This window comes from Eublepharis macularius, chromosome 13 (assembly GCF_028583425.1).
Source record: "Eublepharis macularius isolate TG4126 chromosome 13, MPM_Emac_v1.0, whole genome shotgun sequence".
NCBI classification, from domain to species: Eukaryota; Metazoa; Chordata; class Lepidosauria; order Squamata; family Eublepharidae; genus Eublepharis; species Eublepharis macularius.
The window spans coordinates 42,627,424-42,653,905 of record NC_072802.1 but is presented as its reverse complement, the minus strand read 5'-3'; the positions used below and the strand labels follow the sequence as shown (position 1 = coordinate 42,653,905).

General features: G+C 44.7%; 1 protein-coding gene and 1 pseudogene across 4 annotated transcripts; one reads left to right on the top strand and one right to left on the bottom strand.

The window, feature by feature from the left end:
• The first annotated feature begins 903 nt into the window (after positions 1–903).
• Positions 904–25,953, top strand: IL13RA1 (interleukin 13 receptor subunit alpha 1). 4 transcript variants are annotated; one of them, XM_054996144.1, is made up of 10 exons: positions 904–1,006; positions 8,968–9,122; positions 10,602–10,749; positions 13,648–13,768; positions 15,219–15,394; positions 16,437–16,576; positions 17,350–17,467; positions 20,421–20,520; positions 23,002–23,077; positions 23,432–25,953. In XM_054996144.1, exons 1-10 carry the CDS (start codon positions 955–957, stop codon positions 23,510–23,512), a joined length of 1,167 nt encoding a protein of 388 aa, XP_054852119.1. In that variant the 5' UTR covers positions 904–954; the 3' UTR covers positions 23,513–25,953. The 4 variants fall into 4 exon arrangements, 3 of the variants coding, with proteins under 3 accessions (XP_054852119.1, XP_054852118.1, XP_054852120.1); XM_054996143.1 differs by having other exon boundaries at positions 13,648–13,777; XM_054996145.1 differs by having other exon boundaries at positions 972–1,056; positions 13,648–13,777; positions 23,432–25,952.
• On the bottom strand, positions 24,781–25,353 carry LOC129340941 (uncharacterized protein C7orf57-like; annotated as a pseudogene).
• Positions 25,954–26,482: the final 529 nt, after the last annotated feature.

Below are 26,482 nucleotides of genomic sequence, written 5' to 3'. Positions count from 1 at the left end.
AATCATGGTTAGTTTGGGTTCCTTCTGCACCCGGCCTCAGCAAACTATCTTAATCCCTCATGTGCCCCTTTCCAGCCATTTCCCCCCTCCCCTATGAATAAGCGTGAAAACGTTCACTTTCCAGACTCGCATTTGTCACACAAACAGTGAAGTGGCCAGTTTATTATAATGCATATTTTCTTTGTAACACGTTCTTTCTCCTGTAAAAAAGCTTATCAGGTATGACACCAGAGATTGCAAAATTCATGCTCAGTCCTAAACAAGTTTCAAATCGGACACGTGTGGTTAGATAAACAAGTGCACTTGCACTTGTGATCTGAGCTCAAGAGATTTTTTAAAAAAATATGATTTATCACTGCCCTTACATCAGTTCCTTTGTCCATAATGTGTGCTGAAAACATGTGCGGCCCCTTCCATCTGGTCAGCTTCCCAGGCTGACAGAAATAGGGCTCCACAGCTGTGCAATCTTCTCTGCCCATCTCTTAGCCTATGTTTATTCTAAGATTGCTCCTGTTCTCAAATACAGGACTTCCACAGGTCACTGTTTTCACGTTCCTAAGTTAAAATTGCCACTACAACAGGCCCCAAATTGAGATTATCCCTTCACCTGCAGCGTATTTTCCCTCAGTTCTTCCGGGGGGGGGGGGGTAAGCCTTGAATCTTTTTCATATCTGAACCAAAATACCCTAACGCTTCATTATCCTTTTAAAAAGAACTCTTATTTGTTTAAAACGTGCACATAAAGTCGCTCAACTCGGTGGGGAAGGGGGTAGTGCCACCAGTTCACGCGCGCCGCACGCCGGCCTCAGGAGAGAAAAGGGTCGCTGCTGAGCTGGAGGCGACACGCCCTCTGTTTTTGCAAGCGGCGGGCGGGCGGGCCTGGCCACACTGCTTCCCGTCAAAGCCGGCCCGCCAGGCGAGCAGAAGTGGAGGAAGGGCCGGGACAGCGCTTCCATGGAGGTTTGGGTGCCGCTGCTCATCGCTCTGGCCGGAGCCGTCATCCGAGGTGAAGAGGAACGGAGGTTTGGGGACGGGAGACGGAAGCCAGGATTCGGGGTACTCGAGGGGCTGACGGTCGTCTCCCGCGAGGGGCGGCGGTGGGGAACTGTTGTCGTCCCCTGAGGCGGGAGCTGGGGCAACTTTGAATGCTCATTCAGTTGTGTGGAGGCGCGCTGTACGAGCCACGGCCCGATTTGAGGCTTTTTTCATTCTGAAGTAAATGCCATCGGGGATCATTCCCGAGCGAATGGACTTTGGGTGGTAAACTCCTCCGTGTTGCCTTTGCAAGACTTCGTTTTTTTGAAGGAACCCCCCCCCCCGGGTATATTTAAGGAACTTGGCAAATCGTATATTTGGGTGGGGAAAACAGACCCCGATAATCAGTGTGTGGATCTGGCAGACATTTAGAGAGGTTTGGTAGGCTGGACCCAGGAAAAAGGAAAGCAGGATTAGTGGCTGGATGATTTCTTAACTTCCTGTCTTTTGAGCATTCATCATCAGATACGTGGGTGGAGTGGATTCGTTTTATTTATTTATTTTCAGGAATCAAGATGCTTAGGTCGAATTCCTGCTGCTGGCGTTCTTCCTGTTAACTTGTTATTGATGTTTATTATAGACTCTGTTTATAGAACACGCTCAAAGTATTTCATACACTACTTTATGACAGTAATCCATACAACAGCACTGTAAGGTAAGCCAGTAGTTGTTGCCGCCTCCATATTGGATGTGATATGCTGGGTCTGAGTTACTTCTCTAAGGTACCTGGGGAGTTTGTAGTGGAGTTGAGCGACAAAACAAGGACTTCCTTGCACAGGAAGCGAAATTCTGTGTATGCGTTCTTAGAGCCAAGCTAGAAGTGACGAGTTACACTTGAATGGCAAGTGAACAGACTCACATGCATTCCTCCCTGTTCACTTGCGCTCCTCACAATCGCACGGAGAGCGCAAGTGGAGCACAAGTGAACAGGAAGGAATACATATGAGTCTGGAAAGGTAGTGCTCTAGAAATGTAGTAATTTAAGCAAACATTAAACAGGACATCTAGATATGCCTAGGATTGCAGAATTGCTGCACAACCCTGAGGGATGCTGTGGCAGAGGTGGCCAGCTCAGTAACACCCTGCTGGCCAGCTCTCTATGGATGTTCAGTAGAAGAAAAAAAGAACATGCACCCCTCTGCAAGACTCCAACCTCAGAGTAAGTGTGACCAAACCCATAGCAACCATGCAACACCCACCAATCAGGCAGTGGCACCCAAACCAAGAAAGTTATAATGTGAGAGCATTCTTAGTTCATTCAGTCACGTCTTTACAGTTAAAGGGCCCCAGCGAGTTGCCTTGCCCTGAAGCCTCCAAGATCCTGGAGCCACCACTTAAGACGCATGTGTATAATGCAATTCCACATTCCCACAGTGTAAATGTAGAATTTGGTATTGGATAAGGAATTTTGCTAGCGTTGGGATGAGCTCAGCTTTTGTAAAAACAAAGTTCCAACTTTTAAAGTTGAACCTGGGTATCTAGATTAAATCCCCAGTCTGCCATGGAATGCTTATACACTGTTCCGTGTCATTTTGTTGGTCCTAATAAAAGTTGTTATGCGAATTGTGTTCTTTTTAGAAATCTTACCTGGAAGACCCATCCTTAATCCCAGATATATGGTTACTCCCACCTTAAATGCAAGAGCTAGGGAAGTGTTACCAAATTCTTGAAGTCCCCCTTTTTCTTCATTGCTCCATTCACATTTCGCAGGGCTAGGGCATGCATTAAAAAACAGGTTCCCATCTGTGAGCGAAACCAGTACGAGTGAGACCGATACCAGAGACTTGGACCGCAGGATGCAGTTACACTCTTGGCATAACCTACCTCCTAGGGTTGTTGTAAAGATAAAATGGAGGAGAGGAGAATGATGTTATAAGCTGCTTTGGTCTCCATTGGGAGGGAAAAGCAGGGCCTGGGAGTAGGGCGTTAGTTGAACTCAAACAAGTTTGTAATGGGAAGGGGAAGATTAGAGCTGGATTACTGAGAGCTCTCGGTCACTTGGTTTTGCTGCTATTCAGTTAGGAAATGCTAGCAATCTGTGTAATTCATCCAGGTTGAATGATCCAGTTATTTTTCATGCAGAATTTGGGTGCAAACTTTGCAGAGTGTTTACAGCTCTGCAGATTGATGTTGCAACTCACAGGGTGCTTAAAGTACCTTCGTGTGCTCTTCCAAAATTGGGACAGGATGCATTGAGTGGATCACAGATTAAGATGCAGCTTTTTAGGGATTGGTCATTCTTTGGAAAGGGTGGCCAGTGCTGTTAACAATTACGTGCCTTTTTTAAATTGTCTACCATATTGAAGATGACTTTTTCAAACTGAAGAGCATGAAGAAGTGGCTGTGTAAATCAGTATACATAAGCTGTAATTTCCTTGTGCCAATTGAAGAGTGTAGTGCAAAAGCAGTAAAAGGCATTAGTGGAGTTCAATGGGATCCTGTTGATACCAGGAGCTAGCTAAAGATATTAAATTCTTTCCCTCTCCCTTCCATAAACATGCAGGCCGTTGAATCTGATCTTAAGAGTCACAGACTGAGGGTTTGTCCTACTTGTGTGGAAAAATCTATAGCTCTAAGGTAGCACATGAACTTCAGGAACTGGAAGGGATGAATCAGTGTGTCTGCTTGTAAAAGTGAGGTGTCCAAAGGTATCTTTCAATGATTTAATAACTTCCAAGTCCTAAAGAGCAAGAGTCCAGTAGCATTTATAACATTAAAAAAATTTGTGGTAGGGTATGAGCTACTGTGAGCCACAGCTCACTTCTTCATATAGTGAAATATCTGAAGAAGTGAGCAGTGGCTCACAAGAGCCATATACCCTGTCACAAATTTTGTTAGTGTTGTCAGTGCTACTGGACTCTTGCTCTTTTCTACTGCCACGACAGACTAACACGGCCACCCATCCTGATCTGTCTCCCAAGTCCTAAGGCATTCATTAACTTACTTCAGCTGTCAATCACACTTTTTAGATCATTTTAGCTGTTTTGCCTGTGAACCACAGCAAAATGCAGGAAGGCTTCCCCTTTCACCCAAGAACAGCACAGTGACTCTGAAGGTGAGGGACAGCCATATGTGTTGATCATGTGTTTGCGTATTTCTGACATCAAAAGGCATTATGGAAAAAGGAAGCTGAATTCATACCTCACTTCCTGGTGTTCTGTTGCCCTATATACTTTTTCCATCTGCTTCTGATACCCAAAATGAAGAGGAAGGAGCAGGATTCAGCTTTCCATACTTCTGCTCACCTCTTGTTGTTAAAAAGAAAAATACTTTTCTACACTCTCATCCTGCCTTATACATGAATGAATGTGTGGCTGCAAACATTCACTTTGGCACGTTTTCATCTCCATCAAAGTTCCTCTGAGAGCCAAGCTACAAGTGACGCCTGACACAGGTTGGACACTTGTCAGCTTCCCTCAAGTTTTGATGGGAAATGTAGGCATCCTGGTTTTGCAGTTGTAATGGAGAGCCAAGCTGTAAAACCAGGATGCCTACATTTCCCATCAAAACTTGAGGGAAGCTGACAAGTGTCCAACCTTTTATTCCTGATTGTGGAACGAGATAAAATTCTGTGGCTAGGAATTTTCTCCTTCCCTAAAGCAACTTTTGTGTAGGCTCTGTTTTCATGAGCAAGAATTAATGAGTCCATGGTAACTTTCACTTTGTGCCATGTGGGGTCTTAAACCTGTGGTGTGATTCAGTTGCATATTATCTCCATACCAGTTTGTGAGCTCAGACTTACGTGTTTGCTAGTGCAACCTCTCTGCTGTCATTAGCAGAAGACTCAACATCACGTCAGTGGACAATTGTGTTCCTAGTCCTTGGGTCATCAAGCACCTCTCAGCTCTTCTGTCCAAGATGTCTCATAGACACACCCTTCTTGTGCCCAAGGAAGTCTATTTATTTATTGACAATATTTATTATTCCTTGTCAACTTGCTTTGCCTCTCTTCCCCCCCATTCAGAAAAAAAGGAATTTTTCCCTTTCTTTGTAATTCAGGATCTTTGAAGGAGAAGACTGAAGTTCTGTTAGGAAGCTAAAAGCCCCGAGGCCAGCACTAGCATTACTGATAGCAGTGAAAGAAAGATAAAATCAAGGCAGAAATCCTATTCACATAGTGCAATTGAATATAATAGGAAATTTTCAAGCAAACATTAATAGTGTTGTGGTGCACATTGCAAAAAAGTAGATTAAAAGCTGTGTGAGACTGAGCTTCAGCTTCATAGCAGCAACTGTCACTTTAGTGCTAAGCTAAAGATAGCTTAAGTGGAGACACATACATCTTTCCTAGGGATGGTTCTTCTAACTATGAAACTGACTTGCCTCTATGGATGGCCCTTATATGCTTTATGCTTAGTGTTGCCCAGATCAGTCACTGTGTCAAGCCTGTCACATCAGAGCATACAGTTGAGCACAAAGCACTGAACCAAAACTAGAATTGTCCAATCTATTGTACACAAGTGCCAGATTAACACAATAACTCAATTAGACAAGAAAAGATGGAGGGGAGACAAATCGCTTAATCAGCAAGTAACTTTACTACCATAACAAGGTAGTACAGATTAGAAACTAAGAGATCAGAAGAGCTGTGGTTATCGAAGGCTTATACTGCATTGGAATTGGTTTTGCTGCTACAAACTAACAGGGCAAACTCCAACTGACCCCAACACCAAAAGGAGATGTTTACATTTACTAGCAAAGGAATGTTTTGGTTGCTCCCTCCCTCTCACGCCCTAATTGCCTCTTCTCTCTCCTCCCCTCCTCCTCCCTCCTCTTCTATATTTGACCAGTTTCTGTAACATGCATCTGACAAAGAGAACTTGATTCTCGAAAGCTTATGCTACAATAAAATTGGTTAGTCTTAAAGGTGCTACTGGACTCTTTTTGATTTTGCTACCACAGACTAACACGGCTAACTCCTCTGCATCTAAGAGATCAGAAGGAAAATCAAGGCAATGATATCACACACACACACACACATACACAGAGTCCCCCCAAAACCCAAGCAAAGTTGCCCAATCCTAGTGTATAGTGCAGTTATTTTAGAATAAAATACCCAATTAATTATAGCAAGTTACGTTCCTCCCCATTTGGCTAGTCCAGAACAATCCAGCTCAGAGAAAGGAGATAGGTGATGAGATGCCTGAGACAGGACCAAAAGTTGCAGTGGGAAAAATGGGACAGACCTTCAGGATGGAAAGAAGGATCTCCTATCTAGTTTGCTGTAGGGAAAGACCAGCTGACTGTACGGCAGACTAATCCTGAACCGTGAAAGGAAGGCTAAGTCAGGGGAGTTTAGGGTAAAAGATGTGATGGTTTAAAATGGAGAAGAGATGCAAAATGGGAGAGAATATGCCATACTCTGCATGTCTTGAAGATGAGAGGATATAAGTTGCCATGTTGTAGTAATGGAAGATGGCCAGATGAGACCATTTACAAAAGTGAGTGGCACAGTATGCCATTCGTATAGACCAGAGTTTGCCTGGGTTTCAATGGGGAAGCCTGGCCCTTGGTCAGATACGTTGCACAAACTAGTGTGACCCTGTTAGACCAAGGGAGTAAAATATTTGGAGGTCTCTTAGTGGACTCAGGGCTGCACCCTGACTGATGGTAATGAAGACCTGTTGGTGCATGGGTCAAGAGATCCAGGCTGCGGTAGGTTGATTAGGCTGACCTATGAGAGAAGGGGTACCTGGATACTTGTGAGCTATGACTACTTGGAGAAGGCGTTATGTCTTGGCTTAATGGGTTGATGGTGCTCAAGAGATAAGCAGATGGTCCTTCCTGACAGATAACTGAGCTGCCTGGAATTGCATTTGCAAAGGAAATTTGATTATTTTATCTTGCAAACCCAGGTCATTGTATATAGGCCAAAAAGTGAAGGAGCTCGGGGGATTTTGAAAGAAGCCTCTGCTGATGTCTTCCTGCTGCCTTCAGGTGTCAAACAGCCTTTCTTGCTGGTGATCCTGTGGTAATCCTTGAGATGGAAAACAAAAAATAATGTCTTTCTCCCCACTTCTGGTATTAAATTGCCCAGATGTATGTCAGATATAAACCAACGGGAATACAACCGGCAAACCAATACCAGACGAGAATAACCAACCGGTAGGCACAATCAACAGTGGTTACGAAGGTTGTTGGGGGTTTTCCGGGCTGTATTGCCGTGGTCTTGGCATTGTAGTTCCTGACGTTTCGCCAGCAGCTGTGGCTGGCATCTTCAGAGGTGTAGCACCAAAAGACAGAGATCTCTCAGTGTCACAGTGTGGAAAAGATGTAGGTCATTTGTATCTACTCAGGAGGGGTGGGGTTGAGCTGAGTCATTCTGTAAGAGTTTCCCAGGGTGTGGAATGCTAATGGAGGGAGGCTTCACTGTATCCTGAGGAGGTTCTTTTGCATATGGATTGGTGCTTGATGTGCTAATCTTCTCTGCAGGGCTATTGTCGGGTGTGGAGTGTTTTGTTGGCCTGGTGTTTTTCAGAACTGGAGCCCATGCTCTGTTCATTCTTAAGGTTTCTTCTTTCCTGTTGAAGTTTTGCTTATGCTTGTGAATTTCAATGGCTTCCCTGTGCAGTCTGACAAAGTAGTTGGAAGTGTTGTCCAGTATTTTGGTGTCCTGGAATAAGATACTGTATCTTATTCCAGGACACCAAAATACTGGACAACACTTCCAACTACTTTGTCAGACTGCACAGGGAAGCCATTGAAATTCACAAGCATAAGCAAAACTTCAACAGGAAAGAAGAAACCTTAAGAATGAACAGAGCATGGGCTCCAGTTCTGAAAAACACCAGGCCAACAAAACACTCCACACCCGACAATAGCCCTGCAGAGAAGATTAGCACATCAAGCACCAATCCATATGCAAAAGAACCTCCTCAGGATACAGTGAAGCCTCCCTCCATTAGCATTCCACACCCTGGGAAACTCTTACAGAATGACTCAGCTCAACCCCACCCCTCCTGAGTAGATACAAATGACCTACATCTTTTCCACACTGTGACACTGAGAGATCTCTGTCTTTTGGTGCTACACCTCTGAAGATGCCAGCCACAGCTGCTGGCGAAACGTCAGGAACTACAATGCCAAGACCACGGCAATACAGCCCGGAAAACCCCCAACAACCATCGTTCTCCGGCCGTGAAAGCCTTCGACAATACAGTGGTTACGAACATTGCATAATTTATCAAGTGCAAAAAGTGCAAAGTGCAATAGAACAATTGATATGCAATAAATAATCAATAAATATGTACAAAATGTATACAACAAGTATTTATACAGAAGGTATTCCGAATCCGCAATCCATATACAGCGATAATTCTACAATTTTAACACTCACATGAGCAATAATTCAAACAAGGTGCAATTATCAAAGGAGTACAGGCGGGCGCAACTGCGGTGAACCCAGATGACTCAAGGTAAGTGACCACCAGTCCCATGTGGGGTATAAACGCCAAGGGGCCAAAAGCTTTATACATATCAATTGTTCTATTGCACTTTGCACTTTTTGCACTTGATAAATTATGCACTGTTCGTAACCACTGTTGATTGTGCCTACCGGTTGGTTATTCTTGTCAGATGTATGTCAGAGCCTGCACCCTACCTTTTCTGCACCCCTGCATTCCTAGATCTAAAGTTCCCAGAGCTGAAGTCCATGTCATTGACTCTTGCCTCTTTCAGATTTCTAGGGTGCTCCCCCATTGGTGGTTTTTGTGTTGGGGAAGAGGCTATAGTGATGTTAGGAAGGGGACCATTGCAGGATGAAGTGGGCTGGGCTTAGCCATCAGAGGCAGAATTTTTGGGTGGCCACTGCTCTACTACGCACCTCACCCTGCTTCTCCAAAATAATGATAGCTCAATATGGCACCTGTGCATCGCACCCAGGCACATTCTGCGTCGTATATCTTAACTTTTTATCTTTTTTTTTTTTTGCAGAAGCCCTGTTTGCCCGGCCTCCTAACATAACTTACTCTATCGATGAAGAGACATGCAACTTGCATGTAAGGTGGTTGCCTGCAGAGCCTCCCAGCAGTAACTGCACACAGCAATACAAAGTTGGCATGCGCATCAATGGATCTTGGAATGGCCTTGTAAGTTACCTAGTTCCGTCATTCCGTAGCTAATAGTATGGTGTTGGAAAGTGCCATCAAATTGTAGCTGACTTATGGCGACCCCTGCTGGGGTTTCAAGGCAGGAGACTAACAGGTGATTTGCCCTTGCCTGCCTCTGCAAAATGACTCTTGTCGTCTTTGGAGGTCTCTCATCCAATCACTAACCAAGGTCAGCCCTGCTGAGCTTCCAAGATCTTGCAAGATCAGGCTTGCCTAGGTCATCCAGGTCAGCTAATAGTATAAAGAAATAAAAATTCTCAGTACAGGTACAGCAATCTTATGAAAACAAGGACTTTAGAAACTGAAAAAATGGTAGTCACCTAATTTTTTCCTTCTTGCTAATTCCCTCTCCTTCCATCCCAGTTTTAAGGGAATGATAGTGAAACAGAAGTAAAGAACAGTGACTTTGCAGAATCATTCTAGGTCAAGCTGGTAGAATCTGGAAGTCTGATCTGGTTGAACTGATGCCAGCATAACACTATTACCATCCCCACCCAAAGCCGGAAAACTGGGCTCACTATGTGGCATTAAAGCCAGGAGTTTTGAAGTTAGACAATTAATTGCTGGCAGTGGGTTGTTCATACATGCAGGAGTGGTCTTAGCCTCTGGGGCAGCTACCCTGAGCCCTTTGCTGGCGGGGGGACTGTGCTGGGAGCCCCACTACCCTGCAGCCAGCTGCCCAAACTGCTGTCCTGAAGCCCCCACTGCAGCAGTCACCGCTGATCCTTCCCAATGCCTGAGTTTCAGGTGGGGGGGGGGGGTGGCAATCAACTGTAGGGTGGTCAGGGTCCTTCCTACACTATAGCTGACTGCCCTCATCTTCATGTTGAGTGATTCTGGGGCCCCATCCTTGAGTTTTGCTCAGAGCCCCAGAATCACTAAGACCACCCCTGCACATGTGCGTGTCCATGACTTGATGTCTTATTTCAACGCTTGGCAGTTTAGTATCTAAATTGACTCCAGAACATGAGGTTGCATCCAGTGAGATTAACATACTGTTGATGCTAGTTCTTCATTCACACATGCAGATCATTGCTGCTTGTTGCCATCATCATGCATAGTCCTTCCTTTGCAAAGCGGTCATAACTTCGCCCCAAATCATGATTAACACCTGTTCTGTTCTTCAGTTTTGTGCTGGGGTCGGGGGTGCCATCAGTGTGGAGCAGAAGTTTTAGACTTTGGGATAATTCTGAGCTCTGATCTTGATCTTGTGCTTTTACACTATAGTGATTCGTGTGGGGTGATGTGCATGTGAAAAGTGCCACAAACAGTTACCAGTGGCAGGAAGGCTGTATGAACAAGAGATCTCATGCCTGCTATTTGACACCAAAAGAATTCACCGTAAAATTCAGAGGCAGTTTTCCCATGTAACTTTCCAATGAAATATTGACAAGCGGTGATACCCTCTGCTTTTTGTCTTCTGGCATTAGGACTGACCTTGACTTTGTTTCATCCTAGACATTTTTAGTCCATAAAGAAACTTTCTGGACAGAGGCTGTACCTGTGGGTGAAAAAGTTGATTTTGGAGTAAAAACTACCTGCGACAGCAATGATATCGAAACAGCAGACTGGAATGATGATGAAACTTTCCACGTTGTTCAAAATGGCAAGTCTTCAGAAATGTCTTTAGTAAAATGCCAGTATTTCTCAAAAGTTTAAATATAGCCTTTAAAATCTGCTGACGTATATCTATCCAGCTCTCGCATCCAGTATTCTGCGCTTTTCTCTGCCCTGGTTTCCTCCATAACCATCTTCACTATACCATTTAATCTCCAGCAAGAATACAACAGTAAAAGGCTTGTGTTCCCACCTTGTCAGTGATCCCGAGAAGGGCTGTCATTCAAGCTTTGGGAAATTAGAGAAATTGTTATTAGGGCACTTTCTAATAAGGTGTGCAAAATTCCACTGCCTCACCAGCCTGCTGCTATTTTAGATGTAGTTCCCTGGAAATTTCCACTACTCACTGAACTTTCTTTCTTTCTTTCTTTCTTTCTTTCTTTCTTTCTTTCTTTCTTTCTTTCTTTCTTTCTTTCTTTCTTTCTTTCTTTCTTTCTTTCTTTCTTTCTTTCTTTCTTTCTTTCTTTCTTTCTTTCTTTCTTTCTTTCTTTCTTTCTTTCTTTCTTTCTTTCACAATTATGCACCCAAGAAAGCCACAAGAGCTGCCTGGCCGTAACTAATTCTGAAGCAGCCATGCAAGTACCTCTCACATAAAAGTGTTTAGTGATTGCTAGCATTTTTACAGTGCTTCTTACAACCATTTAGGCACATCACTGGCAGTGCTGCAAAGATGAAACATGACACAGAATTTTAACCAAATTGCCTTTTCTGTGAAAGCTCAGTGTATCGGAATACTAGCGGAGGTGTTTTCCATGTAGGAACAGGCTTCTGTAATTTCTCCACTGCTGCTGTGACTGCTGATACAGAGTAGCAGCTCTGAGGCTTCACGTGGCAGATGTTGCTGCATTTTCCCTGCCCCAGTCCCACACAGTGGTTGTCCCCCTCCCCACCCACCCCCCGTTTTTTTCAATTTTTTAAAATCAGCAATTGACAGATACATATTGACATATAGTAATAATATACAACAACCTGTCTGCTGGGTTCTATTTTTATAAGAAGTAAGTCTCTAGCCCCTTTCCTTATCGTGATGTAAAGGGAAAGGCTAAGGCATATTTCCATGATGAAAGAGGCAAGAGGCTTGCTTTTTAAAAAAATGAAATCTGGGAATGCAGGGACCCTGATTGTTATGATGTTAAAATGCTATAATGAGGTGGCAATTACTAAGTTTTTTTTAAAAAGCCTTCTGGTGGTGCAGGGGAAATGGCTGCCACAGGGGGACTAGAATGGGAAAATAGTGCCAATGTGGGTAAGACAGCAAAGACCCAGACTTTCCTATCCACATGTGGGCCACCCCAGCTTTACTGCAGTCTTTCCCAAAACATCACAGCAAAGCAGGTTTGGGAAAAATTGCAGAAAAGATGCGGAAAACCGTAGAAGTAAAGAAAGTGCCACAATGCTGTGGATAAGAGGTGGGAAACCCGCTTCTCAATAGAATCCAATCTGTGTGTAAGTGACCTTGTAAAGCACACACAGGATTAGATCCAGTGACTCTCTTCTACTCAGTCTCGTGAAAGACTCTAGAAGGTAGACATTGGATACAACTTATTGACATCAGTGGAGCCTATTAGTACGTTAAAGGTAGGAGTCAAGTCAAGACACTTTCTCCATCACAGAACAATGTCAGCCAAAGCAATGATACAGTTGCTAGGACTGGGAAAGCTAAGATCAAACCCATACTTTCCCTTGAACTAGAGATGGGCACGAACTGCAAGACAAACTAAAGTTTGTCACAGACTGGGCCAGTTTGTGCTTCACAAACCAGCGGTTTGTGGAAGCTGATTTTCCACGAACTTCCACAAACTGGTCTGCTAGTTCATTTGGATTGTGTTGAACCCTGCTTTGAAGCAGCAGGGAAAGGGGCATTTAACCCCCTGATCATCTCCCGGACAAGCAGCTGATCCAAGCCTGCAGGGGTGAAATGCCCGTTTCTCTGCTGCTGTGAAGCAGCAGGGAAAGGGGCATTTAAACCCCTGATCAGCTGCTTTGCGGGGAGATCCCCAGCAAGGGGCTGATCCAAGCCAGCTGTGGTGAAGTGCCCCTTTCTAAGCCGCTTTGCAGCAGCATGGAAAGGGGTATTTAAACCCCACGAACCGGTTCACAAACTGGGGCAAGTTTGTGAAAATTTGCGGTTGTGGTTTGTGAAATGGGATGAACTATGAACCGCATGGTTCAGTTTTTTCCCGGTTCGTGCCCACCTCTACCTTGAACCCAGTGTGGTTACCTCGGTCCAGTTGTGATTTTGCTGTCCAATTTACCTCACTGAGGTGTGAGGATAAAATGCAAAGAAAGATACTATGTATGATGCCCTTGGAGAAAATGCAGGATTAAAAAATAGTCATTAAGTAATTACAATAAAACTTCTTTAAAAAGCAGTAATAAGATCACGGTAAGAAAACACTGAGTCATAGCAACAACACGTTTTTAGATTTTAGGGCTAACAAAAAATGCCCTTTGAATTATCTGCTTTATGCCTAGTGAATGCTCTTCATCCCAGGAGGTACCAGTAGGGTTATTAGTGGCTTTATCATTCTCATTTTTCACACCTGCCACTTCCAGCTCCCTTTGGCCTCCCTCCCCATTCACGGTGCAGTTTCCTCCTTCCACTTCTTTGCTTGCAAGGAGAAGCAGTTACACGAAGTAAATGTTTGCAGATATTTTAATTGGTATGGTTTGCCCAGGGTTGCAGAATTTTATCAGTATAAGCCCTTCCTAGCAAATTGCTGCCATGTTAGAAATCCATTTTCTGGTCTTTCAGTCATGCCTTGCTGCAGGCGGGTGGTGCCAGCGGCTCAGAAGCTCGTTGAATGTAAAGGAATACTCAGGAGAAGAAATGCTTGCAAGGAAGAGGAACAATCTCACTTTTGATGGTCTTGCCTTTCCTTTCTAGGAACTGCAGGTACAGGAGCCAAAAATATTAACTGCATTTGGTGGAACAAGAAGTCCATGGAATGCTCTTGGAACTCTGGAGGCAAAGCAAGCTCTGATACTTCCTACAAGCTGTCCTACTGGTTACCATTGTATTTTGAAGTTTCATTTTTTGCTCTAAAACAACTAACTTTAAGCCTGCTCATGCTTTTTCCCTGTAGTGCAGAGCTGTGAGGGATTTTAATCCAGTGCTTTTGAGTTCTGAAATCCCTCTGAGCTACACAATAGAAATGATTAATAATGTTAACGGGCTTCCCTTTTAAAACATTTGGGAGAATCAAGGATGATATGGTTCAATCACTTTCTGTCTCCTTTGCCAGTTGACAGCATTTTCAGAATAATCTCACATCACCAGGCGTCAAATCTGTGGAAGGAAGAAAATTTGATCTGGTCTCCATGAACCTGACACATCTTGTTGCAGTTCATGCTCTGCCTTTTAGAGTGATACAGAATTTGATTTTGGGGACTTTTCAAGTTCCATATTTGCCTTTTGTTAACCTGACATATTTGACTTTGTTTGATAAACAAAATGTCAGATTCTTCTGCTCAGGCTCAAGGAGCTAGTAAAATTGAACTATTCATAAGCAAAACTTCTTTGATGAAAGTAGGCAATGTTGAATTTTGAGTTTTATCCTGTAAAATCCGTTCCTGTCTTTCACGCCTTGGCACTATTTTCTGTACTATTGCATTATTTCCTGCCTCAATGTCCACCCTGCACGTTGTAGCATAGCTCTGTGAGTAAACCACTGCTTTTGCCTGTGCTCAAAAGTAACAGTTTACTTATTATTGTTAGGAGTCACCTTTGCCACCACTAGACCTGGCTGATACCTCTCTCAAGGCCAGTGTGTGCCCTGCATGTGTTTGAAGATAAATTTTTAGTGTAATCCTAAGAAGAGTCCAGTAGCACCTTTAAGACTAACCAATTTTATTGTAGCATAAGCTTTCGAGAATCAAGTTCTCTTCGTCAGATGCCTGATACAGGGACAGACTGGACTCTTTTTGATTTTGCTACCACAGACTAACACGGCTAACTCCTCTGCATCTATGATCCTAAGAAGAGTTACTCCAATCTAAGCACATTGAAATCAGTGGGCTTAGACGGGAGTAACTCTTCTTAGGATTGCACTGTTTGTGGGGAGATTGGGTCAGGCCACATCAACTCAGCTGATTTCTTATGCAGACTGAAAGTACATCCAAGAAAATGACCAGAGGAAACAATCATGCCTTTCCTGTGTCACATCAGGAAGGTTTCAACTGAGGGAGTTCCAGAGAAGTTTGTGATGATACATAGTGTGTTGTCATGCGGGGGCGGGGGGAGGAGTGTCCAGCAGTCCTGCTGATCATGCCCAGCCCTTTGGTGTCTACAACCCCAGATTATCAGAGAATGAGCAAAACAGCAGTGCTCTGCTTCATTTGAGCTCTGTTGCACCTTATTTCTCACATCTTGCATGTTCATTTTTCCCTTCTCTGTTGACACCCATTGCTCGCCTGGCTTTATAGTGTACTGATTCTCTGATGTTGTTTTCCTTAAAGGGAAGATGGTCAGAACAAAGCAAAACAGTGCAGAAATGTCACTCGCAAAGAATCTGAGTTTCGATGCCGTTTTGATTTAGACTTTCATCATCTCGCAAGAATCCATATTTCAGTTCAAGGCAAATCTGCAAACATTCAAACCACCTGCTTCATAACGGAATCAGTAAATAGTTTAGGTTAGTTTTTTATTGCTTTGATTTCACTCCACTCTGTGCCATGCCTCTGAATAGAAAGTTGTTGAAATTTGCTCAGATAATTAAAATGACATGAATCCTCCTCACATCTAAAAAAAAAGTTGTATGTTACTTCTCAAAGATGTTGAGGCTCAAGTCTTGGCTGCTCTTCACTGGGAAGGAATTCCATGGGGGGGGCACACATTGAATGTCCCTCTCCATAGATCTTTGCAATCTTGACTTTGTACATGGAAGGCAAACCAAAGAGGATGTTCCTAACTGATCTTAGAGGTCATAATGGAACATAGGGGTGGAGACTGCCTTTTAGGTGTGTTGGGCCCAACCTGATTCTAGGACTGTGTTGGACACACAAAGCAGTACAGATGCTAGAGTGTACAGAGCTGATGGGCTCAGGTTCATCCAGATTCCAGTTTGCTCTGTCTTGACTGCTGTAAAAAACAAATAAAATAAGCCAAACATGGCAGCCTTTCCACTAAAATGAGGGAGAAGCTAGGATAGTTATCCATGCTAGAAGGAACAAGGTTATGAGGACGCTCACATAGTGGGCAGGGATAGCAACCAAGGTCTGGGTGAGATTGAGTGAGCGGAGGCCCCATTGTCCAGAGTAGAAACAGAGATAAGATTTCTTGCCAGGATGCCCATTCTGACGTTGCAGCATCTTAATGGCCACAGAAAGTGCTTCCAGGCCTGCAGCATGCACAGACTGCAGAATAGAAGGCTGCACTGCTGCAGTTGGGGAAGGGGGAGTGAGTTGATGGGGTCCCTGAGACAGCTGATGAGGCTGAGTGGGAGGTCCCCCCCCCCTTTCCTAAAGCCAGTTCCTTTGGGATCAGTGAATTCAGTCAAGCTCTGCAGGTTGTTTTTTCCCCTAACATCACAGTATTTTGAATGGGGCAGATGCTTCTTAGATAGAATTTGAGTAGTGTCTTATTTTAAAGCTTTTAACTATGTTAACATAATGTTGGGCTTTTTAAAAAAGAAGCTGCACTTTTCATATTATTCCCCTTGGTGGTTTATATTTCAGTAAAATTTGATCCTCCATCCTTCACGGACCACTCAAAGAACCGTAATGAAATGTTTCTACAATGGAATAAACCAGTTGGTTTCTCCGACAGTTGTTGTGACTCAGAAGTAGAAGTTAATAGCAGCAAATCAGAGATAAAGGTGAGTTGCTATTTTGATAAATTTACAGCTAAATTTGATTATAGCGTTTCAGTAATTGTTGGCATTCATTGAAAAGAAACTATATACCTTTGTCAATGGGATCTTAATCTTTAAGCTAGTCTGGAAGCTCCCAGTTCTGTGGCACTTAAAGCTGATGTGGGTATGATTCATGCCTGGATGGGAGACTACTTGGGAGCCCCATCTAGGCACACCAAGCCTTTCAAAAAAGAATTGAATATAAGCATGAAAACAACATTGTCCTATGACTATTAATATGTGCTGATGTCTCAGTTTGACACACACCAAAATATTCTTTATATTGGATTTTCAGGATGGGACAGGGCATCATTTATACCTACTAAAAAGTGAAAGGGTTGGGGCTCAGTTCCTGCTTAGGAATCAGAAGAGCTGTCTTACCTGTGTTGCTGAACATGACATATTGCCATTTGGCGGTGCTGGTACTTACTAACATCTGGTGAACGCATGACGCTGTTCACTTAAAACAAGTCTCCCTGTGCCAGTGCTCTGTGCCGTGGACCGTCGTGTTTGGAGTGGTTTGCCGTGTCATTGGCCACCATCCTGTGGTGAGGCTCCGGACATGCAGGAAGTCCAGTCTGTGACATGACTACACAATGCACATGCTGCCATTTGCAGCAATAGTAATATCTATTTTTAAGATACCTTTTTTTAAAGATCCAGAATGCTTTAAACCTAAAGAATGTTTGTAGGCCATGGAAAGGCGTTCAGTGTGTGGTTGGCTTTTCCTTTTTAAGCACTTCAAGCATACTTACAGCACAACAATCCCACTTGAGCCGAATGTGCAGCACTCTTTCCGAGTGAGAATCCAGTCAGAGAAGGGACACTGGAGTGACTGGAGCGATGTGTTATTCGGTGAGTAGCATTTGTTTTGCTTTTTTGTATCTTTCTGTGCTCCTGTTTTAGGGACCTTATATGTCTTCATCCAGAATGAGAGCCAGTTTGATGTAGCGGTTAAGACCAGCAGGACTCTAATCTGGAGAATCAGGTTTGATTCCTCACTCCTCCACTTGAAGCCAGCTGGGTGACCTTGGGTCAGTCACAGCTTCTCAGAGCTCTCTCAGCCCCACCTACTTCACAGGTTGTCTGTTGTGGGGATAATAATAACACTGACTTGTTAACCACTCTGAGTGTGACACTTATCTGTCCTGAAGAGCAGTATATTAACATAAGGTTTTTGTTTGCATTTTGAGTCAGTGACAGCTGTGGGCTCTTTGTACTTGCATACCCAAGTGCCATGTGGTCTGTATGCCCTTTATCTTCAAAAGAAACTTGCAGCCGGGAGGGTTACCATTTTACAGACAGGGAAACTTTTCTTCATGGACAGAGGTTGCTTCCCTGTGGTACGTGACAGGAATGCTCCTACATAGAGTTAATGGGGGGATTAAAATATCCTATTACATGAGCTGTCTCTTGTATTCAGGAGGTTCCAGATTCAAACTCTGGCATCTCCAGTTAAAAGGATTTTAGGGAGCATGGCTAGGGGAAAAAATTCTGCTTGTGACTTCAGGGAGCTGTTGTTAGAGAAGCTAATACTCAGTTGATGAACCAGTGATCTTACATTAGGAAGCAGCTTCATATGTTAACGTGTTTGCATTGGCACAACTAGGAACATGAAGATGTTACAAAGAAATGCCTCTTTGTAGATCAGGCATGAGCCTGGCTCCCAAAATTCTTGCCAGTTCTGTGCATCTATTTCTAAACACAAATCGTCAACCATTTTCCCTAAGTTTCCTATGTGTGTCTTCAAGATGTAACAGGGAAAAGGAACATTTGGCTTTTATTTCCTTACTACATCCGAAAGCTGCAGTTCAGTGCCTAACTGCTTGTTGAGTAGCACCTTAAAGACCAACAGGAGTTTCCAGCATATAAGCTTATGAGAGTCATGCCCCCTTCATCCTCATATCTGAGGAAGTTACTCACTTCATCCTCATATCTGATGAAGGGAGCATGACTCTCAAAAGCTTATACCCTAGTACCGGTCTTTAAAATGCTACTTACCAGTCTTTAAAATGCTACTGGACTCAAACCTTGCTCATCTACTACAGACCAAGATGACTACCCACCAGAAACTAATTGCTTGTTGTTCCTTGCTTTTTTCCAGATAGTACACCCTCCAGTACAACCTCCACATTTCCCTATCTTTGTTTGATTTTAATTCCCTTATCTGGTCGGGCGGGAAGCATTGGACCCTAAAGCAATAGAGAAGTCTGGGCTGAGGGCCAACAGAGACTTCTTCAAGACACTTAGCGAGTAGGTTTTGTTATGCAGCTGCCCCATCTGCAAATCAGGGCCAAATTTGCACACACCTACCGAGGGGATGGAATTCACCAGTCAGCGAAAGAGAGGCCTGCGGCAAGGGCTCAGGGTGGCCTTAAGCCGTGTGTGGGGTGCGTAGGTCTAAGCAGAAGCTTGGCCTTCGTGGTGGCAGGTGAGATGTAGGGGGGAAAGCAGTAGGACGGCGAGCACCCATGGCATATCCCCATTGGTGGGGAATTGGGGTCTGTCAGGAGCAACTGGCTGTCTTGTGGCACAGTGGCGAAGACAGACGCCCATGTGGGGAAACCCCTGGACAAGCCAGTCCTCCTCCAGCTTTGCAGCAGGGCGGGGAGCTTTAAAGGGCTGAACCACATTGCCTGGCCAAGCCGGGGCACAACCATATGATGGATAGCTTACACCTGGGGCAGAGGGTGGCTTGCCCAGACAGGTCAGGGCGGAGGTCCAAGAACGACCCCAGGGCCTGACTTGTACCTAGTTAGGCCCTTGCCATGGGTGCAAGTTATGTTGTCGTTATTCAATAAACGACCCTTTCTATCCCAACTCTGGTGTCTGCCTCTTTATTCCGACTGGGGGGGGGGGCAATGCGGCACTCCCCAGCCTTGGCGACAGCCGCTTGGCTGGGGGAGTGGGATTTGCCTCCCCAGAAGACGAGGAGGCGGACAGGGCTTTCCTGGGCATCCGGGTATGCTGGGGGGGGGGGAGACCTGATAAGGCCGCTCTGCCCATCCAGCCGCTAGTTGCTGCCTTGCGAGCGACCCGCCCACCTCACCCTATTGCAGTGCAGGTTAGCCAGTCGCCGTTTATCAGGGCCAAGTAGGAATCTTCTCCCTGCCCATGATTAGCTGTTTGAAGGGGGAGTTTTTCGCCTATCTTGCACTGTAGATATAGGGGGGAAATTAGTTACAGGTGGGTCATGTAGTCACGCCCCAGGCGGGTGAGATGTAGGGGGAAAATCAGCGAGATGGCGAGCACCCATGGCATATCCCCATTGGTGGGGAATTGGGATCTGTCAGGAGTGATGGGCTGTCTTGCGACACAGTGGCAAGGACAGACGCCCGTGTGGGGAAACCCTTGGACAAGCCAGTCCTCCCCCAGCTTTGCAATGCTTTAAAGGGGTGAAACAAGTCGCCTGGCCAAGCTGGGGCACAGCCATATGATGGATGGCTTACACCCAGGGCAGAGGGTGGCGTGCCCAGATAGGTCAGTGCGGAGGTCCAAGAATGACCCCAGGGCCTGACCTGTACCGCTAGTTAGGCCCTTGCTGTGGTTGCAAGTTATGTTGTTGTTATTCAATGAATGGCCCCTTATATCCTGACTCTGGTATCTACCTCTTCATTCCAACTGGGGGGGGGGCAAACTCCCTTCATCCTCATATCTGATGAAGGGAGCATGACTCTCAAAAGCTTATACCCTAGAAACTCTTGCCGGTCTTTAAAGTGCTGCTGGACTCAAACCTTGCTCATCTACTGCAGACCAACACGACTACTCACCTGAAACTAACTGCTGGTTGTTGCTTTTTTTTTTCCAGATAGTTCACCCCCCAGTACAACCTCCACATATCTTTGGTTGATTTTAATTCCCTTATGTGTGGCGCTACTGTTGGTCATTTTGCTAATTTACTTGAAGAGGTGAGATACAAGTTAACAGACTTTGCAGCTCTCCTGTCTTTCATGCTGTAGAGTTAGGGAGACCATTTGTGGCTAAGGATGAGATTTTTTACAAATGGGAATATATATCTTATATACTAATAGCCAAGTGGCCCTGATCTGCAGATACTTAAACACATGGATCAGGGCTACTTGGCTACAAAGTAGATGTTTCTACCACCTTGGGTTGCAGAAAACCATTTGAAATGCATTGGGGGGGGGTTAACCCCCCCCCAATAATAGCGTTGTCTGTGCAAGTGGAAAAAAAACACATCCCTCCAGCTTCCACAGCTGAGCAGGTGAAGCTGCTGCTATGGGATCAAAGCTGGGGCCTGTTGGAGAGTTGCTGCGGCCTCTGCTGGTGAAAGGATGAAGTGGAGCGGAGTGCCCAGCTGCCTGGGGAGTAATCACAGCTGGGAGCTGTGCTGAGCCTGGCAGCAGACGCAAGGAAACCTTCCCCATGCTTATTCACACTGAAACTATGCAGCTGCCCAGGAGAGTCACTGACTCAGAGTGGGAAAGGAGGCTCCTGGTCTCTGGTAGCAACAGTATTGCTGAGAGGGGCAGGGAGCACGGCTCCCTGCAATCTGCTCCTAGGATTCTTGCCCCAGCGCCCAACTGCATGCCTTTTAGAGAAGCTTTTACTTTTTTAAAAAAATGCTGCAAGGCCCCAATCCAGATTGGGTGTGTGGTGTGACACTGAATTGGGGCCTCATACTAAGTTTTTAACAGCTAAAATAGCATTGTCAGGGGAGGCAGTGTCAGGGGGAGCTACAGCAGCCAGCTAGCTCCAAGAGGTTGGTGGGGGAGGCAAAGTAAGGAGGGGATGGTGCCGAGACCCTGTCAGGCCCGGCATAAGGGGAACCACCAACAGTAAGTTAAAGGAAAGAAAGTGTGATTGGGAGGGAGAAGAAAGGGTAACAGGGAAAGCTAGTGTTGGGGAGGCGGGAACAGAGTAATGGAAAAGTTGGGAGAGGGAAAGGTAACAGGGACTGCTTGCGTGGAAGAGGGACCACAAGGGTAACAGGGAAAGGTTGGTTCGGGGGGAGGCCAGCGTAATAGGAAACAGTAGGGTGGGAGCCAAAGGGTAATGGAAACGTTGAGAGAGGGAAGGGTTATAGGGAAAGATTGGGAGGAGAACGGAGAAAATTGCGTGGGAGGAGAGGATAATAGGAAAAGTTGGGTGGGGGAACAGAGAAACAAAATGCGGGTGGTAAGAGGAAAAGAGAAACAGGGAAGGGTGGGTGGCAGAGGGAAAGCAAGGCCAGGAGGAATGTAATTCCACCTCCCTACAACTCCCCCCCCCCCCAAGTCTACCAGGATCCTGGGACCAGCACACCTCTTAGCATTGCCACACCTGCTGTGACTCCCTGCCGCCTGACATTATCGTAACACAATCTGCAACATTTTGTTGTTGGCCCCTGCTCATCATATTATCTAATTCGGAAGTGGCCCCAAACATGAGGATGGGGGCAGCTTCAGAAAAAATGGTGGGCTTCTGTAACCTTGGGGAATCTCCCAGGGTTGTAGAACAATCTTAAAAGTTAGACACATAGATTGAGGGGTTTAAAAACTGCCCAGAACAACAGTGTGCTCTGTGCACCTTAGCTCTGTGTCACACAGTCTGACCAGAAGAAAACACACCAGGGCCAGGGGAAGCACCAGGACACTGCTGGAGTTGCAGGGCGTGCTCCACTCCCCACCACCACTGCTGCTGTACAACAGACGGTGGAGGCCAGTGGGTTGAGAAGGCCAACAGCACTGCAGTGCATCATTGTTGCAGTCCAGCGCTGCAGTGCCCTAAGCCTAACATGGAAGAGTGTTCAAGAGAGGGGAGGAACACCGAAGGATGTGTACAGGGAAATGGAACAAACTTTGGGGGGTGGGGAGAGAAAGAAACAGGAAACAATCTTTGGAAAGCAGGGAAGCAAAGGTTGGGAAATGGGATTCCCCTTCCTTGCAACTGCCCTGCCTCACCCCAACATCACTGCCACAGCTCTCAGTGTTGCCAGTGTGGTTCCCTTCCCCCACACAATCTGCAACATTTTGTGCTGGTGTAATTCTAATTTACTTCATGCTACACTGTAGCTCAGTCTGAAACTCATGTTTTGAAATATAAGTCTAATTACAATTAGAGATCAGGGCCTGGGGGGAGTTGAGCAAGCGATTTTTGGAAAGCAGGATCAAACTGGGTTCCGTTTTCCCTTTAATGATCTATGGGTGTGTATCCAATAGCAGAGACAGGTTCATCTCCATGCCCTGTATATTGGCTTCCTAGAAGCATCTTGTTGGCCATTTGAGAGACAGGATGCTGGAGCAGACAAGCCTTTGGTCTGATCCAGCAAGGTTCTCCATATTCCTGGCATGTGACAGTTTTAGGTAAATAAAACCTCGGCACAATTGGTGAGCTAATTAAACAAAAATCTGCTTTCTTAACATTTCTTTATCGTTTGCATTGTAAAGGATTAAACTGCTGATTTTTCCAAAAATTCCTGACCCTGGAAAGATTCTGAAGGACGTGTTTGAAGAGCAGATTGAAGTGAGTAATGGGTGGTTCCTTGGTCTTCTGTCTGATCTCCCAAAAATGAAACTGCTGAGTGGGCTGGTTAAGGATAACTATGCACCTTATGGAAAAGGCAAGTTTTTTTTTTTCTTTCCTTCCCTGTGTCTCCATAGGGGGTGTAGAAGGAAGATTCATGGTCCACAATATGCATTGAGGCATATATTTGGCCCCAGATGCATGATTGTTGTATATCTTCCCTTTCTGGATTATAGTATACATTGTATGTTATCAGCTGAAAATTCATCCTGTAATCTGTGAAGTGATCCTAAGAAAGAGAAGTAATACAGAGTGTTGCATTGTTTCCAGAGGTTTTCTATTTTTTGTCCCTAGAACCAGCCCGCACACGAAACAGTCAACAATGACGAAACCCATTCATTGATGCTCGTGGAGCCTGCTGGAAATGAGAAGTGAGGAAACCACGTTGTCAAACGACTTCTGGATGTAAACCAAACATATTAAGCGCAGAGTCTGATACTGCAGCTGCTGAAACATCTCTTGAATATTTCATTCAAAATTCCTTCATGCTAGAAGCATCTTATTGGACTAAGCAAGTCCATAGAATGCAGCCATGTCAATAACTTTCCTCAGTTGCCATCCTTGCTATTCCCACTGAAAATGTGAACAGCAAATCCTGCATTCGTTTTTGTGAAACTGCAGAGTTGTTTTGGAGTTTGTTTCACTCAGTTTTTGCTGCTTGAAAAGCATGAGTTATGTGGCAAGACTTGCCTTAGCACGACTATTGTTCTGAGCATTCCTTAAGTTAAAACAGACACTATCAGGCCTCTTCCATTTTGGCTCAGAGAAAATTAAGATAGCTGGGCTAAGTGATGAGAGCCTTTGTTGCTAGGCCAGAGTATTTCCCATTGCTGAAATTTTGAAGTATCTCTTTTTGTCACAAGAGCACATATGAAGATATTTTAAGAAGTGTTTGTGTGCATCCTAGCTGCACATCTGTGATTTTTATATATGGGAATGATAAAATGGCTCACCCACATTATTGGCAGAGTGATTACACAGCAGTTACCACACAAAATGATTAAACAGTAAAGAAATGCTTTATTCAGGAATAGAGATGGGCACAAACCGAAATACGAACCAACATTCGTGACAAACCAGGCCCGTTCGTGGTTCATGAACCAGTGGTTCGTCAGATCCCATTTCTGATGATCCACCATGAACTTCAGGCTGATTCATTTGATTTGTTTTTCAGTTCATCACTGCAGACAGCCTGGCGCCGATCAGTTTCCTAGGCACTTCTTGCAGACCCGGAAGTGATTATTTGCTGGCCTGGAAGTGACATTTTCATGAATCACAACGAATCGATTTGTGAACCGGGGCAGGTTTGTGAAAGTTCGTGGTTTATGAAACGTGACGAACTACGTGGTTCTTTTTGTTCTGGTTCGTGCCCATCTCTATTCAGGAACATACTTGATAGTAGAGATAGAGACACTTGGAAAAGAGAAACGTTAGACTGGGAATTCTGTTTTCCCATTCATCTTGTTGCTGGAGTCACTCATTCCCGTAAACCACTGCTGATCAGTTTACTGAAGTTTACAGGGGGGCGGGGTTGTTGTTTGTTTTTTGTGAGCAGGCATGCGGCGCAGGGGAGTAAATCCTGTTTCCTCCATGGAATTCTTTAGCTGCAATAGGCTATGGCATTCTATATGAATACCTTGGTGTTATAGCAGGAAGTTTGTTTTATTCTTTTGTGCTGCCAGGAGAACCTGCAACTTGTATTCCGTTTTCCTCTTTTTTCTTTCAGTTTTGTCTTTAGCATCTCTTTGCCAAACACTTTTTGTATCAAAATGAAAAGGCCACCTTTTAGGCTCATAGCTAGCAGCTTGATTGGTCTTAAACTCCTCATGGATCATGTAGTTCGGCGTATTTGAAACCCACAATTTAGTTTATTAGCCAGTGGTTTGCTGTGATGTGCATACCAATCTAGTGGAGTGTAGGATATTAGGGACATTTTTTGTGGATTAGGTGTAAAATATCTTAGTCAGGTCGGCCTCCTTACTTTGCCAGCTTTACATATTATGAGTCAGTGTCTTTGATCCACTTCCTTTGTCCCCCAAAGGTAATTTCACTGTGAGATTCTCCAATATTTCCAAGACCTGGGATCTGGGATGTTGGCTGTGGTGGGCCTTCAGAATTAACAGGCTCCTCTGATAGCTTCAGAGATATGTGATAGTACCAATCACATCGTGCATATCAGCTTGAGGGTCCACGGGCTTTTTATTTGTATTCATCATATCTAGTCAGGAACCGGCTGCTGCCATCCCTGTTTACTGTCAGTGGTCAAGAGATACAGACAGAAATCTAGCTACTCTGCTGATAGTTCTAGACTGTTCCAAAAAGAAGCAGGATATTCCCTTAGAGTAGCAATCTGGAGAAAGACAAGGAAAGGCGCTTATCAAGAAAGAAGGTACTGACCTCACATTCCTATCTAGCTAGCCCTTGCTGCTCCCTGCAGGATATTCTTCTTTTCTTTTTTTACATCAGACATTGTTTACTCCAACACACAAATTCTAAATCTCAAGAAAGAGGCCCAAATGTGGATTGTAACAGGAAAATCAGAGCCCCCTACTTGCATAGCTCTCCAGCCCTGTGGTTTGGAACTTCCAGCCTGAGAATCAGAATTCTTAGCCAGAACTTCCTGTTGTGTTTTTAAATTGATCCCTGTGTCACTTCTTGTCCACTGCACTAAACTTCTGGACAGTACTGTGTTTTTAAGCATTGTAAACTTTCTGTTATATGTTCACTTGGTTTGGGTTGGGTTTTTTACAAGTTGAGATTTGCGATTTGTATAAAGAATAAATACTCTTTCATAAAAAAGGGTTCCTTCTCAATTTTTATGTACCTTTTCTTTTCTTGGGGAGGGGCAGGGGCTTAGAAAACCCAGTTTTCTGCATCCATCCTGGTTTGTGGCTGCTGCTCCTCCTTTTTACCTCTACTCATCAGCCTTTTGCGTCTGATCTCTGTATCTCCTCTTACTTCCCTTTTCCTAATTGTCTAAAGATTCTGCACGTCAGGCAGGATTGTACAGGGCTGAATCCTGTAAGTGCTTTTATATATAAATAATTATTATTGGGTTGCTGAAGCACCTCACCCAAACCATCTTACTGAAGTACTCAAAATAATTGTGCAGATCAGAGTGCAGAGCTATGCAGACGAGGGAGGCAAGCAGAATCTAAAAAGGATAGAAAAGCCGTCTCATTTGCCAGTTGGTGGGAAAATATCCAGGGCTACAGCTGTTTCCCATGCACAGAGGCTATCTCAACATCAGAATAAGTTAACTTTAATACCATACTAGATGGTTATGTTCGTCTTCGTGTCTCTGTGTAGCCCCACATTGGGACTGCGCTTGCTCAGGCCTACTCC